We start from the raw sequence: 19,009 nt of genomic DNA, 5'->3' as shown, positions 1-19,009 counted from the left end.
CATTTTATGTTTTTAATTGTCATCGTCAATGTCTCACAACTTGGAGGGTCGAACTTTCGTTTACGTCTGAGACTCAGATCTGGGACACAACACTTGTGACCTGTTTTTTGGAGGGGTTTTTTTTCAGTTTCTTGGGATTCATCCCCAAAACATCCTCCCGCCTTAGAGAGGAATGCTTTTTCATGTGCCTGTGATCTAACGTGGTGGAAGTTTAGTTAGTATGAAATCATTCTTTAGATCTAAAGCACTGGAGGTGCCCATCGTTCTTTGAAGGGTTTAAACCAGCAGGAAAAGCAAACAATTCTAAAAACTCCACTTTAATGTCTGTCCCTTCCCTTCTCCTCCCTCCGTTTTCCCCTCTAAAACATCCACTAATAATCATCTCTGTGCCTCATTAGGAAGCAGGGGAGTAGAGGCACAGGCTGCTCCAGATGTTTGGTGGAAAACCCCTGAGGTCCAGCGTCTGTGTCAGAGAGCTCATGTGTATCTGTCTGTTGTAATACACACTATCAAGTGTGCATGATCGCGCGGGCATGCATGTGTGTGTGTGTGTGTGTGTGTGTGTGTGTGTGAGACACCGCTATACATGTGTGTGTTTGATACTTCCTGCACTGTCTCCAGGCATCACTTTGAGTGTTCCACTGCCCCACTTCCACAGCAGGCGAAGGCAGCGAGGGAAAAGATTCCCTCTGTGAAGACACTAGATGGAGATGCGGACTAACTCTGCCATCTCTGGCTGATTTTATAATCAGTCTCTTTGTCTGCTGGCGTTGTCATGAAAAGCGATCTGTCAGTCAAGACATGCAGGTGGCAGTAAAGGATTTGAATGATTTATGGGGAAAATGCTGATGGTTTATTCAAATCTGACCCAGTAACCGTCTCCAACTTTGTTCAGATAGACATTTAATTGCTTATTCATTGTAGAGTTGATCTGTGAATTGACAACGTATTGGCTGTTAGGATTGCCATTCTTTAAATACAATTTTAATCCTAGAGGATACAATCTTTTTAGACAATTAAAACATTTTAAAAGGACCATAAAATGACTGACTCAGCTTTCAACCCCGACACAGATTTTGCCGATATTACACATAAATTTCTCATTATGGGCAAGGCTGAGCTCCTCTGAAATAAATAAAACTCCAAATATTTGTTTTGTGATTCCTGTATAAGTGAAGTGTGTGTCTTTCAAAATGCTTTCCCACTTTCTATGTCTGATCGCATCATCAGCTTTGAGATTGAATAATTTACACATTGTAAAATCAAGGTGAATGAAACATGAGTGAAAATGGTGAGACTTGTTACCCACTTGCCATAGATGTCTCCGAGGTCTCATCCCATGCGACACCTGGCAACCAGCATGCGGTGCATGGAGGAAGTAAATAATACATCTTCCTGTTGTTTTTGCTCAACATTTGCATTTCACCAGATGAAAGGGACAAATAAGAAAAGAAAAATAGGCCGCAAAGTGAGAGAAAAATGCATCTCTGATGCAGACATCAAAGCAATTCCATAAAAAAATGTATATTTTTTGCATTATTTGCCATTATGTAAATGGAAAAAAAAGCACATTTTCGATGGATCTCTGGACCAAACATGTATTTAATGTCCGCATTTTGTCCATTTGAAAGTAAAGGGGCACCTCACATACACATGTTGGGAAAACTGGATTGAACTAATTACAGTCAGTAACCTAAAAGTCTTTTTTTTTTTTCACAGAAGACGTTTAGATTTGTCACAGTACAGCACAGGTGGAAATAAAATAATTAATGACTGCTGAATTCCACTTCCCTGCTTCAGTTTCAGGATCCTGGTATTGTGCATGCTGGCTCACTCGTGCCTTATGAGGGCACTTTGTGAACGGAGCCCTCGTTAACATTATTAGTAACACCTGTGCTTTTCCTATTGGGACAAGCCGAGAGGCCAATTACTGTGACTACATGGTGTGTGTGTGTGTGTGGGTGTGTGTGTGTGTGTGTGTGTGTGACTGTGCACGCGCGCACACACGTCCATGGGCTTCAACAGTACCAGAAGCAGTTCGTCGACAACCCAATTGACTTTTATGAAAACACATTTCATTTTACACCTCTGCTACAAATGTATCTGACAGTAGAGACAAAAGTCACATGGTCAGTGTTATGAACCTGTATTGCTCTTTTCTAATCTTCCAACAACTCACTTCCTTACTACTTTTCATCATTCAAACACTGATGGGAGGTGTTCCAACTGCCCACCAGGAGTAGCTACCATTCATATACACATTCATACAATGTAGGCACATGCCACAGGAGCAATTTGGGGTTAAGTGTCTTGCACAAGGACACATGGACTGGTAGAGCCAGGGATCAAACCACCGATCCTTTGATTAAAACACAACCCTTCTTACCACTGAGCCACAGTCGCCCCTGTTGTCTAACAATTTACTGAATGTAAGACAGAAGGTCAGGTCCTACACGGGTCATATTTCGCATTGGCGATGGCAGCAGCGAAGCCAGGCGTCATCAATCTAATCACTGCTGCCTCTGCGGCACCCAGCTGTCTCAATTGAAAAACAATGGTGAGTGAAAATCAAATTTGAGTGCGGTAATTTGTTATTGGTGAAATTGGGTGCTGTAAAATGGAATTGGTTCTTGTGTTAAATTATTTAAAAGTCCTGTGTAATCATGCTTTGAAATTCTGCATATCTTTATGTCAGCCCTTTTTAATGACCTGTTATTCCTTGGCTTAAGATGTGAGTCAGTGTTGCTGCGGTTTACTGGAATCACCCTGCATATTTTTTGACCACTTTTTCTTAGAGTAATCTGGTGAAGTTTCTCCTCTCTCGACTCTTGAATCTGACTGAAGATCTCTGGCCAGAGGAAAAGAGACGTGCCCGAGCCAAACTGGGCAGTGGAATCTTGATCTCAGAGGGCCCAAACCATCTGCTGCTCGGGAACGCCAACCATATGTTGAGCAAGTGGCGCTGGTGCTTAAGTGCTGCTTGAGGCTTTTAGGGAAAAACCTCTGCGCTGAAGGTCTGGAGCTTGCAGGAAACTGCAGCATTGCTCCTCGCCACATGCTGAAATGATGGAACGCTTCAGAAACTGAGAACAGGGCTGACGGTCATGGGTGAAGAGATGTCAACGCACAGGACAGCCTTACTCCCAGGAAGACCAGGGCACCATGGATTATAGTTAGGATTATTGTCCTTGAAAAGCTCTTATACGTTCAAAATAGCACAAGTGCATGTTTCTTGCTAAACACTGAGGTGAGTAGGGGTTTAACGGTGCACACGGGGAGAACATGATTGACACGTTCTGAAATTGCCTGTCCATGATTTGTATTAATGCTATGCTTTGAGATCATCTTTAGCCTATGTATTTATTTCAAAGTCTACTATGTATAAGATCAGCATAGTCTTCTTGAGGACATTTACTTCTTTAGTGTGGATGGATGTGTAGCTCACAGCAGGTCTCATAAGAGGTCAAACTGACAGGCATGTCCTGGCATTAGTCTCACCAACAGGTGGCAGCAAACAGCTCAACTCACTCAGTCAGGAAGCTTCATTCAAAGAGGGAAAGCTAAAGAAGAGTCAGTACATGGCAGTGATAATCATGCTGGCATGGAAGCTGAATGGTTAATGGATGTACAGTTAATGGTTGGATTTCATTTTTGTTTGCCTCGATGTCTGTCTGTTATTATAGGTGTCTGACATTATTATTGTTATTAATATCATAATATCTACAGAGATATATGGTATGTTTGGTACTGTCCAGCTGTGAGAAATGTCTTTCTGAAGTTGTGCAAAGGTGTTGCATCCACATTGTCAAAATCATCTAAATATTTAGCCATGACAATGTACATATTTTAGATAACTCTGCTTTCTGGACTCTAACACAACTCACTCTAACGTGTCCAGTGATTTCTTTCTTTCTTCCTTTCCATTGTTGTCTTCCGGCAACAATTCAAATGACATAAACAGGAAGGGAAATAAAAAACTTTTTTTCAATAATGTAGTCAGACACTTAACAATCTGAGTCCGAAAGTGGCAGCCCGCCTGTCTGCAACATGCAACCACAACAATTACCAATTTCATAAATTGTTGTCCCCATCAGTCTCTTGGACACCGAGAAAAATAGGTTTAAAAAAACAAAGCCCTAAACCATGACGTCAGTCCTGAGGTCAAACACCCTTGAACTAAGACACGGTGTAAATACGAACTGTTTTGAATGAGTGTCTCTAGAGGGAATCTAACCAGCGTACTCATGACTGTATCAATGCCTTGCTAAACTGCGCCATGCAGTCTTCCTCGGTGGGCGTGAGTAAATGGCCCCAGCCCTCTCTAAATATAACTCCCCTCCAAAACAGAGAGCGAGAGAAGGAGGGAAGGGATAACTCACCCAATCAGAGGCGGCCTCAAAACTTTTTTTTCTCTTCTTCTTTTTTTTTTTTTTTTTTTTAATACAGTGTGCGTGCGTCTTATCTCGTTTTGATCCATTTGTGGCCCCGGGTGGTGCTGGTGGAGCGCGCAGCGGGACGCGCATTGTCTGTATGCAAACTGGACGACATGGCCATTGTATGCGTTCAGGCATATATGGAGGCACCGATAGCTCGGGGGATACAGCCCGTCTGAAGTCTCAGGAGTGAAGAGCCCTCGGCTGCGTTGTGCGCGTCTCTCTCCTCTCTTCTCATTCACCGCTCGGGTCCGTCGCTATGAGTTGCCTGGATGTGATGTACCACCAAAGCTATGGAGCGCACTACCTCCCTGCAGCGGCATACAAGGCGACGTACTATAACCACCATCACCAGCAACAACAGGTGAGCTATCCTTCACGCAACTTTTGAAGCTATGGAGTGACAGTCTTACTTTTTTAAATAAAACAAAAAACAAAAAAATAATAATAATGGGCTTTTCACGGCAACTATTTAGATAGGCTGAAGAAAATATATGTTAACTTTGGGTGTGTTTATAGGGCAACCATGACTTTAAGTTGGGGAATGTCACCTCCCCTAAAGGAATATTTTGTCGACTAAACACGGAAAAAAAAACTCGTCATTTTTTTGACGTTTTTCCTCCAGAAAGTGTTTTACTATATTACCTGACTTCTCTTCAGGTCACCGCCTCAAACTTCTATTACTTCTCTTACACTCTTGACTTCAATTTCAGAGTTGAATGATTAAATTCCGGCCTGATTCGCCTCAGGTCAGGCGTAATGACACGGAACTATTAATCCTGCGGTGAAATGGTGATGTAATGACAGCCGGTCAGTGACGGTCAGTCACTCAGGAATGTGGATGAGGCACACTGAGCTTTACAAATAGTTGGAATGCAGTATGGGAAAAAAGTAACTCATTTTCACACAGCTCTCAAACCCATGATTAACATACTTGGGAATAGTTTATGATTGTATTGTGTGGAAACCAGTGTTAAGATGGCTCTTTATTCTTCATCAAAAAAAATAAATCATAGAAATGTATTTCTCTTATACAGGATGTAGGCTCTAATGAAATGTTAATTATGTGCTGATGCTATTAAAATCTAGTTTAATTCTGACTTGATCTGTAAATCATTCTGGCCCTTTCTCTTCCTTTCAGAGGAGGCTGAGTGTTTACAATAAGATGCAGGAGTGTATGGAGCAGCAGCAAGGAGGAGGAAGAGGGATGCTGTCCAGGGATCAAAGCCTCCGGCAGGATCCTGCAGCACTGGAAACTGAATCTGGCCATGGATCCACATCCGATGCAGACCTGAAGGATGGTATTCAACCAGCAGAGGCAGAGTACTTGAGCTCCCGCTGTGTTTTGTTCACCTACTTCCAAGGCGACATCAGTGACGTGGTCGACGAGCACTTCTCCCGGGCTCTGAGTCAGTCCAGCACCTTTAACAGTGAGACCAAACCAATCAGAGTGACTCAGCCGTCTGCCTCAGCCACTACTGGCCATTGGAAAGGTGAGGGGGTGGGCGCAGCATATTGCAATACAAAGTGGATTGAGCTGTATCCTGAGTTAATTATTATATTCATTAAAACACTGGGATGGTTACGCTTCATTGTGCTAAAGTCGTTGTGATGTGATTGTTTCAGATGGGTCTCTTTCTGAGGGTCAGAGCAGCTCAGTGTGGAACAGCACCTATCCATCCCAGGCCAGTTCTTGCCTTCCATCTGTGTCTGTCTCAGTCCACCCAGACTTCTCTGCCAGCCCTGTTTCCTTCAACCACCCCGATGGAGCTCTGTGGGCCGACCACGTGCTCTCCCAGGCCAGCCTCCCCCCTGCGGCTGCCCTCCACGACAGCTGGACCTACAGCCTGAACCCCCCGAGTTCAAGTGGCTACCCCAATGTCCACAACGTCTACCATCCTCACCCCCACATCCACACCCGGCACCACCACCCCATGCTCCATTCATACCCAACCCACAGCTCAGCGTTGGATCCCAGGTTTAATCCTCTGCTGCTGCCCGGTGTCCGGAACCAGAGCCAGCCCACCGCCAGCTCAGGGAGTTCCCCACTCAGCGAGGGCTTGAAGACGGAGATGGACCCCAGCAGCAGCACCAGCAGCAGCAACAGCGCCATCACGGCTACCTCTGCCACCTCTGCCACCTGGACTCCCTCTGCACTGCATGGATCCTTGGAGGTGTATGACTCAGGTAGATACAAAACAACACATTCACTTTCAAGCATTTGTTAAACTTCACACGTCATCCAACTTGCTTAGTAAGTGACGCTTGGCACAGTAGTAATATTCCCCTTCTGTCTTTCTCTCCTGCAGCTCTTGATCAGACCAAAGCAAAGGCGTCAGTGTGGTTCTAACTGATGTACTGACAATGAGAAAAGAGCACCAATTGACACCAAAAAGGACCTACTATGTGGCTTTATCAATGTATGGCTGCAAAACCAGCACTGTAATGTACAATGTAGATAGAAGGCTTACTGTAGCTTCGACTATGAGTCTTGCACTGTCCACAGAACGTATTATGGAGATGAACTCAGGCTTTGGACATAAATGACAGTGATCTCCTGCTTTGGCTGCAGGTCAAGGGTCACGAAGAATGATATAAAACGGACTACTAGCTTTAAGAATGAGAGGCCTCTTCTCTGATGGCATAAAACTCCATTTCTCTTTTATGCAATGTGAGACCGAGTGGTTCTGTTTCAAGAGCTTGATTTTGATCCACATTTTTGTTTTGTACAGTAAATGGTTGTTGATTACTGTACATGTTTGTGTGTGTACAGTTTTGCCATGCTATGTTGTTGTTTGCTGGATGACCTTTTGCTAAAAATTCTTGCCTGAATGCTTCTTCACTTTTTGCATTAAGGGATTGTGTAGTGTAAATATTGGTACTCTATGTTTAAGTAATAAATTGTTGAACTGTATTTACACGTGAAGGTTATTTTTCAAGCATTCATTTACTAAACCAAAAAAACTAAAAGAGCATGTATAAGAAAAACCAAGTAAATACAAAGGTTTTGAGCACACCACTCAAAAATGTGTTTAATTCATTCAACTGCTGTTCCCGAAAGACATTTGTGTGTTGTGCAACTCATCACACATAACTTTTCCATGACATCAAATTAGGAAAAATGTTCCTTTGGAAAGATATTAACAAACAATAATGGGTGGTGCTTTTGCCATTCACCTAAACAAGAAGGGGAATGTAACCTCTAGTGGAATATGTCGAACCAGACGGGCTGAGACTTTACTGTCTCTTATTTTAAGGTTACACATTGTAAAATCAAAAACCGCAAAAGCAGTTTATTAACCTGTTAGGAGGTTGTTGGCTTTTAACAATTATTTTACAGCGCACATATCCAACAATAACTGGTGTTTTTTCTATTTTCAACACGGTTTCCTCAACCCAACTGGGCTTGCTCAAAATAAGAAGTACTGAATAACTTTAATGTTTCAGGTAGAAACACAGCTAAACCAGCAGGAGCTGAGTATTGGAGGGAAGTGAGTTGCATTCCACAGGCAGTTATTGTAAGATACCATGACATGTCTGTTGTCTGTCTCCACACAAACACACATGTAAAAACACAAAGACACACTCCCAGACTGAAAAACACACACCAAGGAATGCATTTCCTGTCTGGACAGGAAGTTTGTCAGTGGCAGACTACTGAGACATTTAAAGACACAAGCAGAAAGTCAGATTTCAGGTACGACACCACAGCTAATGCTGGTTTGGTTGTCTTCTGTTAACGGAGATCCCGTGCATATTTACATTTCAAAAAAATCATGTCACTGGTATTAAATGCTTTAAATACATAGTTTAGGCTCGATCCAGTGCCAGGACCAGCAATGTTTGGACCCATCCTGACATAATCAGCAGCTGTTTTGTGGCCACCGTGTGTGTGTGTGTGTGTGTGTGTGTGTGTGTGTGTGTGTGTGTGTGTGTGTGTGTGTGTGTGTGTGTGTGTGTGTGTGTGTGTGGTGAGCAGTCTGACCAGGTGGATCAGCAGCAGCCCACTAACATTCCACCCTCCTCTCCCACGTCGTCCATTCTCTGCTAAACAGCAGGGTTTTATATCTGGACCTCAGCAGCTGCATTTCCATCCAAAGTATCAACAAATCATCATTCTTTACAATGAAAAACCTGGGTGGAAAAGGCTATTCCAACACTGACAATTGATCATAATTGTTAATTTTCATGAAAACATTTCACATCCACGAAGTGAAGTGGGTTGATTATACAATTTTACTGAACTCTAACAATAAAGGACAATCCAATCAAGCAGTTGAGTGTTTTGTTTGATCAATAAATGTAATTATGTATTTCCTGATCAGTGGTCTAAGAGTCTGATGTACATATATATAAGTCTCTGCACCTCTTCTTAAAAATCCTCCAGTCGTAAGTGGATCTCTCGTGTAGTTTATGTGAGACGATACCGCCATTGCCCTGTTTGTGTACCTTTTAGAAGTTAAACAATAGTCTTAAATTTAGATGTAAATGTTACACATTCAAACAGAAAATGTGTCAGCAAGCGGATGTCTTTATAATTTTGTAATATGATTAATTTTCTGCAGGAAATTCTGTAAATCACTCACCAGGGTATTTAATATCAGGCCAAAAACAAAAATCAAGAGATTTTAGAAAAGATGTTTCTGCAAAGAACACCCTTCCCTTTGCTCTCCTCTCCACCAGAGCTCCTTATTAGCATTAGCATATAGCTTCTACATCAGCATGTAGTGTTCTTATATGCTAACGAACAGGCCTCCCACTGGAAGGCTGGCAAAATCACCACAGGCACTTCCACTGCAGGAAGAACAGATACAGTAATATAGAGCTGGAAGCTACATAAGAGTGAATTCATATTTCAATTATATAAAAAAAAGGCTTTAAAAAAACGGGGCAGTCAGTGATTTAGGAAATGTTGCATGTGTAGCATTTGCTCTTAATTAAAGTTTAAATCACAGTTGCTTTTGCTGATATTTAAGATTTTCAAAGCAATAATTGCTGACTTTGTCATGCAGTATACATGTGTATCTCCATCACTAATTCATAAAACACGGCAGTGATCAAAGCGATGCTCATTTAATGTGTTGTTATAGCCACGGTCTGGTAAATCTTTCCAATTGGATAGATTTTTATCTTTTTTAATCTCAAACTTACACTTGGCAACAACAGATAAACCCAATTACAAGCCCAGACACACATGCCTATATGCACACACACACACACACACACACACACACACACACACACACACACACACACACACACACACACACACACACACACACACACACACACACACACACACACACACACAAAAGACACCAAATGAAAAAAAAGGATGAGCCCAAGGCCAATCTGGGCTTTGGGTCCTCATCTCCTCATTGCCATGATTGCCTCTTTTGTAACCAATATTTGCTTCTTTTCTGTAACAGAAAATGGCATTAATTTTAGGAATTGTAAGGAGATTTTATATTTTAGTTTTATTTCTTCTATTATTTTCTTGGAATTCACATTTCCTCCTGACCTGGACATGAACCGTTCATGATCTGGGTCCTCTGAGGACCGAGGTTGTTATCTATTTAATGTTCTTTTCTTTTTTTTTTCAAACATGTAATTTTGTAATTGAAAAGAAGAGCCGAGGGAAGCAGGAGGGGAAGTAAGAGAAGCGTTTTCCAGACCTTCATTTACTGACACAAGAGCAAAAGTTGAATACCTGAGGTTTATTAATTTATTTGTAACATACATGTGGCGTTATTTCAACCCAAACCCGATCTGTTCCAAAACCTAACCAACAAAAATGTTTCCTGTGAAAACAGAACTTTAAAAAAAAAACTATATGCATGTGTTTAGCGCAAAGAACCCATGCTGGACATTTGTAGGGAAGCGCAAGAAAAATGAGAAATAACTTTTCCTAAAATATCATATGAGCCTTTGTTTGAGGAAACATTGAGCCATAATGTTACCTTCAAAAAGGAGCAAAAAATAATCTGAGAAATATGACTGAGAAATGTCTGATCCTTCCATAAATGGTAATGAGAATAGCCAGTTCTTCTGTGACCAGCCAGCCACTGAACTGAACTACATTTAAGTTAACTAAACTAAATTGAATTGAACTGAACGCTGAAGAAACAGCGCCAGAACGCCAGACAGAGAGTTGCAAATTGTAGCGTCGGCGTCCACAAAAAGAGATGAAAAGAAAGAGTGGGAGAGAGAGGGAAAGCTGATCAGTCATAACACGACCCAGCTACACATTCCAGAGTAATTGAGCGGATGATTAGTCTCACAATCAGCAACACAACCCCAGCTGTCTGAACACAAAACTATATAAAAACAGAGATCAGGACTGAAAGGAGAGAGGAGAAGAAGAAAAAATATTTAAGGAGAGTTTAAGAGACATATAGCATGATCATAATCTCACTCCCTTTTCTTCCCTTTTCCCTTCAAACAGACTTCTTCTCACTTCCAAGAACCAGCTTCACGCCTACAAATCACTGTGGTAATTATAGCTAATTTGCCCTCCTCGTGCGAGTATTAAGGGCATTAGTGAGAGGCTCAGCTTTCACCACTGTTTGTGTCAACAGGGCAGCCTAATGAAGCGTGCTGGGAGTGTCGGAGAACACTTGTCCTGCTGATTGTGCTTGATTCGCAATGTCTTCTTTGTTAAATGATACCTGACTGCTCATTGCAAAATGACTAGGAACACCCAGGGAGAGGAGATGCCAGTCAAACATCAGCATTATTAGAATTACAACTATAATAGTGTTATTATTACATCACATTTCCTCTTTTGTAACCAATTATGCACCTAATGCTGCAGGAGGTACAGCAAAATGTAAATGCAGTGGGGGGTTTTGTTGATGAATTTATGTCCAATAGTCACTGTCCTTTAAGATCCATTTCCTTTTCGACGCTTGAGAGGAATAGATGTCTCTTTATAGCCGCTAAAGGCTTTGCTATGTTCCCCACCACATTGCAAATGCCATTTCCACAACTTCACAAATTGTTGGCTCAAATGAGGCCAGAAGTCTTGACGGATAATGATTGACAGACAATCATGCATTGGTGCTTTTCTTTAAGCTGTTGAATTATCTCCATTGGATTACAGATACACCAGGTTTTTCGAATTAAACTATTTTTCTGTACAACTGGAAGTATACGGTGGACGACGGGTGCACTAAAGTCAACAACATGATTTGGAAGTCCAAAAATGTGGAATGTTTGTTTGATCCTTACACTAATGAAGGAAGTTTTGCACATCAAACTTTGGATTCTGGTCATATCTGGTAGTGTTTTCCTCTGCTGCCCCTGAGAGCTGTGAGACTGAGGCACAGCAGTAGAGCTGCTGGCCAGAAAATCAAAACAGTTTTCTCAAAGATGCATACAAATGCTGTGTAGAACCTTCAAGTGAGCAGCTACCCCGTTCACATTACACACTATTTGATCTACTGTGAATATAAAACTATTGGTTAGAATCACTTTTTGGGGCTTTTATTGAACTATCACTCTCATTTCTTTTGCTTTACTTTCTTCTTCCTTGCCTTTATTTCTTCTTTGCCCTTAGATCTGTGCACAGCTGCTGCAGTATAGGTAACTGCATCTGAGTACTTGAGAGACATCAGCACTGCACTGTTCTCTCACAGAAATTGGGAATACACTAAACAGTTCCCTGACTGTGGCTTCACGTGTATCACTCCAGGGTGTTTCATATGGTATGAGGGAGGAAAGACTTGCACAGGTCCATGATCCTGAGCGTGGCAAGGATCAGGTCTGTTGGATCTCCAACAGCTGAGGGCAGGCTGTTAAATCAAAATTCAATACACACTCACACTACAGGAAAAGATCAACATTTACGCCTGTTTACAATGTACAGCAAGAACATCCACCCATAACACAGGCCAGCGACATTCCTCGGCCTGCCCACACACACAGCGCCCCCTCCCTCTCACCAGATTTCTGACGATGGATTTTGTGATTTTCGCTTCATCAAGGCCCGCCTCCAAATATCACAGAGTCAGATTGCACTGGGCCCTTAGATGGATTGGGGAAATAAAGATGAATACACACATACTGTAATAACTTCATACTTTTCCTTCGCTCTTGGTTTTTGCCAAGTCCATTTTACTAAACTCCAATCCGTTCTTTCCATCAGAGGGAAAGGCACTCCATTCATAAAGGCCGGAGTAGCTGCAGCAGCAGTAGGTTTTTCTGTCAGCTCCACTCTGGGTAATGTGCCAGTAACCACAGAGGCCAGTACATAGCTGTCATTCCTCTGCTCGCTGAAAGCACATTTAGCAACCAACACCTGTTTCCCCTGCTCACTCTCCACTGTAGGCTGCTTCGTCACAGCTCTGCCTGCATCTAGTAGCTGGGATTCAACTTTTACGGCTTTTTATACACCAGTTCGCTATTTCTGGAATGTAGTTAATAGACTTTTTTTTATTCACTGTAGAAGTTAGCCCACTCCAAGCCATGACAACAACTAATGAAACAACATTTCAATCTTTATAGGATGTCAAAACATTCCTCTGGAGGTTGTATGACATTCTTTATCGGCGACATCGTGGCTTCTTAAAGGGACAGTTCAGTGTTTCATAGCTCTCTCTCCGTCTCAGATATAATGTATATTTGGAAATAGTAAATCTGAGCTTATTTGTTTGGCAGCAGAAACAGTTTTTCTGGGAAGGCAAGGTTGTGTAATTTCTAGGTTGCAGTATATTTTCTAAAAAAAAAAAAAAACAATCCCATGAAGTATGGTGAAGATTGTTCCACAACACAACACATGGGTGTTATCTGCTCACATAAAACAAATATTAACTGAATGAAAAGTCACTCACTCTGGTCGGGGAGGCCTCCATCAGCTGACCATGGGGTGTGACCATGTGTTCTGAACAGAAACTTTTCCTAGTGTCTTTCATTATCTAGTTTTCAGTGTTTTGCTGACCCTCAAAACCGAGGCATCCCAAAATATATTATGAGCTCAACAAATGACAAACTGGTACAGGTTGTGCGGTTCTTTTTTGAGCCGCTCTCGTCAACCCATAGAGAGGTCAGAGGTCAGGGTGAAGCAGTGCACCTTGAGATGATGGGATTTGTCAAGCAGACACTCTCACCTTCTTATATTCTCTCTCTCTCTCTCACACACACTCACACACACACACACACACACACACACACACACACACACACACACACACACACACACACACACACACACACACACACACACACACACACACACACACAAACACACACACACGCACACGCACACAAACACACACGCTCTCTTCGACCTATGCCGTGTCTATTATTTGGGTTGAATCAGTGCTAATTGTCCATAAAGAAAATTATTTATCACTGTCCTGTCTTGTCATGTTTCCTGTTTTTAGGTGTTTTATCAAGAGGTTTTAGATTTATTTAACTGTATTAGTGTGACGCTGCTACAATGACATATGTACATACATGTAAGACATGTTATTCCAAAATGAATGAATCTGAGGGAAAAAGAGATGTTTCTTGTGTTCAGTGGAGATGACAGTACTTAAAAGTACTGTTAGAATTTGTAAAATGGCAACAATTACCTTATATTGTGGTTATTCTGAGCTAAATCAGTTGAAAAGAAGCTGAAAACACAGTTACTCTGCAGTGGGGAACCCCTTGCTCCAGCACCTGCTTGTCAATCATCCTCGCCCTACCTGCTGCTACTGTCCGATGCTGCCCATCATGACCATACCACACATACCAGAGCCACAGAGGGACATTCCTGGACCATTGACCCAGATTGCTTTTTGTTTAGTTTTTCACTTTAAAGCTGTCACTGACACCAAGTTTCCACTGAGGATTAAAACAATTAAAGGATGTTGTCCTGAGGGAGATGTGGAGCTACAAGCTGTGCAGCATTACAGGATAATATGAAGCAGTGTGTCTTTGTGTAAACAAGAGCTTGACTATTTGGATTCTGATGTCTGCATTTTTTCAAATTAAATATTTTACCATGTTAAAAACATAGTGGACTTTCCAAGATTATCAAGACTCAATGTTTCCTCATATGTTTACTTTGTTTATTATTAAACCATAAACCCGCAACTGAAATCAACACTTTATTAAATCATCAAATTCATCTTTATCAAATTCAAGCCTTTTTGGAAGCCAATGGAAAATCATCAATCTATATTTTCTTTCAGGTTGCAGCGAACTGGAGGCTATCCCAGCATGCATTAGGTGACAGGCAGAGAAACACCCAAAAGGGGGTCAATATAACAGAAAGACACATCAGATCTTCTAGTCGTGGTAAATTGGATTTTCCAAATCTACATGTCCATGGCCTGTGTAAGCACCCTGAGGATACCCGGGACAGCACTGGGACAACACATTTAGCGCAAACGAAGGCCAAAAGTTTTTCTTTCATCCAAAAGTCCCCATTCCATCAACGTGTATAATTTGTATCTTATGTAGCACATAAAATACAACAAGTATGCTTGTGACAAAGGATTCCAAATCGCGGTATTTGATGAAATTCGAAAAAACAAATGCAATATTACTTTGGTCTTTATTTACTTTAGCGAACAAAAAGGAACCAGCTAAAATGTGAAAGCTGTTATTGAGCTTGCATATCTGAAAATTGTTTGTCTTTTGTTATCTATGTTTTCTTAACCTATCTTTATGCAGTTTCAGTACCTTTGTAGATATCCTGTTTATGTCAAGCTATGGGAACTTTTTCAACTCCCTTGTACCTCATGTTCAGTGCAAAAAATGGACTGAAGGCAATCAATTCAGGACCTCCTATTTGATGATAATCTTCTTTAGCCATCTGCTCAGAGAAAAAGAGCATATTCTTTGTATTTCCACAACTATTTTGGAAAGAATATTTTTTTAAGAGGTTACTGTTGTGATTATGGCTTTTGAATAATATCAAAGATTATTCTGAAGAGACCCACAAGAAAATAAGATTAACCTGTCCCACCCTGTATCTCTAGTATATCTACATTAATTAATATATATTTAAAGGGTGATTACTCACCAATAATATATACAAATTACAAGTAACTTTATGTAATCCAAATAAAAATGTAGCTCAATGTCAAATTCCTAAATTAAAAAGATTATCTAGTTATGGACTACAAGATTAAAGGGATAATTTAATGTGGACAGAATTACTAATGTAAATTAGATGAGCAATTGCATTGTTTATTGACGTAAAAACTGAAAGTGTGTCTGTGCGTGCATGCGTGTGTGTGTTTGTGTGTGTGATCATGTCCGTAGAGAGTGTAATCTGAGGGATAACATGGTGCTTATCCAGTTGATCCCCCCACCTCCCGGGTTCTGACAGGTTGACATCCATCATTCTTCACATTAACTTTGCCTAATTGGCAGGTAATTCCCTTCTCCCCTACTGTCCCTCTACTGTCCCTCTATTGTGCTTGTACTCAGCCCCTACTGTCTGGGTCTTTATCCACCAATCTAACCAGGCACCCTGCAGCCAGTAAGCCCCTCAGCAGGACTTCTTGTCCAGGCCCGGAGTCCTGGCAGGCCCTGTCACTGTAACATGGGGAAGTGAAGTTGGGAGCTTCCTCTGTGATGGTTACCCTCATGCTGGGAAGCTCTCAACGAGGCTGACAGGAGAGCCAGCCCCAAATAATCTCAACCTGTCAGCATCTGCCCACCCACCCTTCTCCACCCATCGGCAAACTACATAAAGCAATGTGGGTAACATAATTATGTTCAGGCAAATTGGTTTCCTCATGTCTTTTAATGAGATAAAGTTAGTGTTGTCCACCTTCCTACATGGCTTGCCCTGATCCTTCCGCCAGGACACATTCCTTGTTTGTAATAACTTACGTGGCAATAAAACGTTTCTGATTCTGATTCTGATCAATTACCCAATCGACCTTACTGATATAATGTCAGTACGGCCTTCTCAATGTTGCACAAACCTGAGAGGAAATAAGCAGCATCCGATAAATTGAATGCTTTGCAACATCAGCACAAAAGCTCTTCTTTTCCGGATGTTAAAACACACAAAAACTTTTCTTTCCTCTTATCTTTCTGCTACTGTTAAATCACAAACAAGCACACACATTGCAGCTGTACTGTAGCTCTCGACAGTGATTGACAGGTGTTTGCAGAGTCACTCTGCAAAGTCAGACACGAGACATATGTGAGTCCCGCCCTCCTGTCATGTCCACCTTCCCATGAGTCCTTTGTGGCTGAGGTGAAGGTGGCAGAAGCAGTCAGGACCTTGTCAGAGCAACAGGAAGAGGCTACCTCTCTCTCTCTCTCTCTTTCTCACTCTCACACTCTCTCTCTCTCTCTCTCTCTCTCGCTCGCTCGCTCTCTCACTCTCACACACACAGGCAGCTTCCCTCTCTCTTACAGGAACAACCCTCATACACTCTAGCTGTCAACCCCCCGGTGAGTTTGTCAGCTGTCATTAACTTCCCAGACTTCCAGTGAGCGGGGAAGCTTCCCCTCGCTCCCACCCCCTCACAGGTAACTCTCACTGGGGCTCCACGCTGGGAATGCCCGCCTCTCCGCTGGAAGTCTCCATCCTGTCAACATGTGCCTTTGTGTTTGTGTTTGTGTGTGTGTGTGTGTGTGTGTGTGTGTGTGTGTGTGTGTGTGTGTGTGCGTGTGTGTGTGTGTTTGCATCCATTTGTGTTTGTCGCTGTTCATATGCACTTTGACTTTGTGCCAGCATGAACTGTGTATGAATTGGTAATATTGGAAGAAAAACACACAGAATATAAATGCTACGTGTTTGCATCTTTATCTGTAAAAATGTTTACATGGTAGGTTGTGTGTGTGTGTGTGTGTGTGTGTGTGTGTGTGTGTGTGTGTGTGTGTGTGTGTGTGTGTGTGTGTGTGTGTGCGCGTGTGTGTGTGTGTGTGGTGGGGGGAGCATGCATGGAATGTGTGTGTGATATAAAGGCCCTCTCCTCACGCCACAATGGTGTCTTTGACAAGCGGGAGAAGGGAAGGCTTTGTTTGGTGACACCACACAGTGTTGTGAATGCCCGACATAGCTGCCATTCCTTTCTCTATGCCCTTCGCCAGGCTACTGGCTTATCAGGGATTCCTCTCTCTCTGCCCACGCACGCCCCTCACTGTGAGTGTGTGTGTCTGCATGTGTAAGTGAGGGGAAGAGTTTGTGAAGCAGAGTTGCTAACACCAAGGAAAATGCAAATGTGCTCTGGAGGAGAATAGACCCTCTGTTGGGTGACATGTTTCTACCCAAATGGACCACTTTGGCTGCCACGTTTTATACAATTTCAAGTAGCTGGCGAGCCGATTTGATTTGATTTGTTTGATTTGATTAGATTTTGGCCGTATAATAACTTGTTTGTACACGACAAAATAAACTTAAGGTAAAAAAAAAAAAAGCATTGTGCATTACTCACATATTTGTGTTTTGCTATTTCTTTAATGAGCACCCGATATGATTTATGTCACTGCTACCATTTCCAGAAAAAATAAATTACATCTTGGCACATAAATCTCCTTTTTTTTAAACCACTGTCAAACTAATCATCCACTTAACCACACTATTAGCTTTATTAACTTAACAGCTACCGTCTCTTAATTTTTCATTGACCACTTATCATACAAAATGCAACACAACAGTACATGTACACATTTGTAAAGCTAGCTGTCCAAGATAAGCACTAACTTTAAATTGGATAGACATAAAAGCAGACCTTCATACTAAATTAGTCCAGGGCCAAGAAACTGCATGACGCAAGTATTATGTTCCCCTTTTGCATTAGTCATTTGAATTTAGACTACTCCAAAATGCATATATGCCTTTCTTTCTTGCTCCAAGCTGCTCATTTCTCCATTTTACATACTAATAATTATCACGATATGTCAGACCAACCCTGTCGCAAAACAAAATGTCAAAAAATGAAACATTAAACGATCTCCAAAACCCAGCATTATGTGGTCAACGTCAACTTAGAAAGAAAATCTCACTTTCTATACTATTTGTGAATGACCATGACTTAAGAATAATGAACGATTGTGGTTATTCAAATAATCGTAATTAAGCTTTGGTTAGGGTCATGCAGGCAGGCAACTAAAAGACATAGGAAGAGAGTGGTTTAGATTCCTAAAAAAAAGGTTGAAGGTTAATTGTAATACTGGTCATCTGCATTAAAGTCTTGAAGCCACGTGTCCATCCACCACTCAAACCCCTACACTTCTACTTTCCACATCGATACATAAGGGAACCACTATGTCCTGAAATTGTGAAGTGTGAAATCATCCAATATGAACACAACTCCTTGGATACGGGGGTGTTAGGATGCCGATATCTCTGGTTCAACTTGATTGGAATGTGTTTCAGAGAGGCCTTCAGCTACGAGCGATAGTTCCTCAAGTAACCTTCCATTCAGCCTTTCTCAACTTCAGGGACACACAGACCACTTGGGCTGGTAGGCAACTGTGGCTGCCGCTTGTTAAAGCACATTCGTAAAACTTAATGTTGAGCAGTGATCAGAGAAACGGTACTGATTGTACAAACCTAAACTATACATGTTTCCTCTCATGTGCCATCAATTAAGTCCCCCCATGTCAACTATTATGTT

General features: G+C 41.8%; 1 protein-coding gene across 1 annotated transcript; it reads left to right on the top strand.

Annotated features, from left to right (window-relative positions):
• Positions 1–4,481: 4,481 nt before the first annotated feature.
• On the top strand, positions 4,482–7,321 carry vgll3 (vestigial-like family member 3). The gene is made up of 4 exons (XM_068572827.1): positions 4,482–4,797; positions 5,575–5,926; positions 6,060–6,620; positions 6,743–7,321. The coding sequence occupies exons 1-4, from the start codon at positions 4,693–4,695 to the stop codon at positions 6,781–6,783; spliced, it is 1,059 nt and encodes a 352-aa protein (XP_068428928.1). The 5' UTR covers positions 4,482–4,692; the 3' UTR covers positions 6,784–7,321.
• Positions 7,322–19,009: the final 11,688 nt, after the last annotated feature.

Source organism: Clinocottus analis, unplaced genomic scaffold (genome assembly GCF_023055335.1).
Source record: "Clinocottus analis isolate CAN_PGR_092001 unplaced genomic scaffold, fCliAna1.0.p SCAF_12, whole genome shotgun sequence".
Lineage (NCBI taxonomy): Eukaryota > Metazoa > Chordata > Actinopteri > Perciformes > Cottidae > Clinocottus > Clinocottus analis.
This window is presented reverse-complemented; position numbering and strand designations above follow the sequence as displayed.

What these genes read in the sequence shown, in the direction of transcription:
- vgll3 (XM_068572827.1), top strand. Translation starts at nt 4,693, where the DNA reads ATGAGTTGCCTGGATGTGATGTACCACCAAAGCTATGGAGCGCACTAC. An exon ending in ACCATCACCAGCAACAACAG is followed by an intron (nt 4,798 to 5,574) that starts GTGAGCTATCCT and finishes TCTTCCTTTCAG; the next exon opens with AGGAGGCTGAGTGTTTACAA. An exon ending in CACTACTGGCCATTGGAAAG is followed by an intron (nt 5,927 to 6,059) that starts GTGAGGGGGTGG and finishes TGATTGTTTCAG; the next exon opens with ATGGGTCTCTTTCTGAGGGT.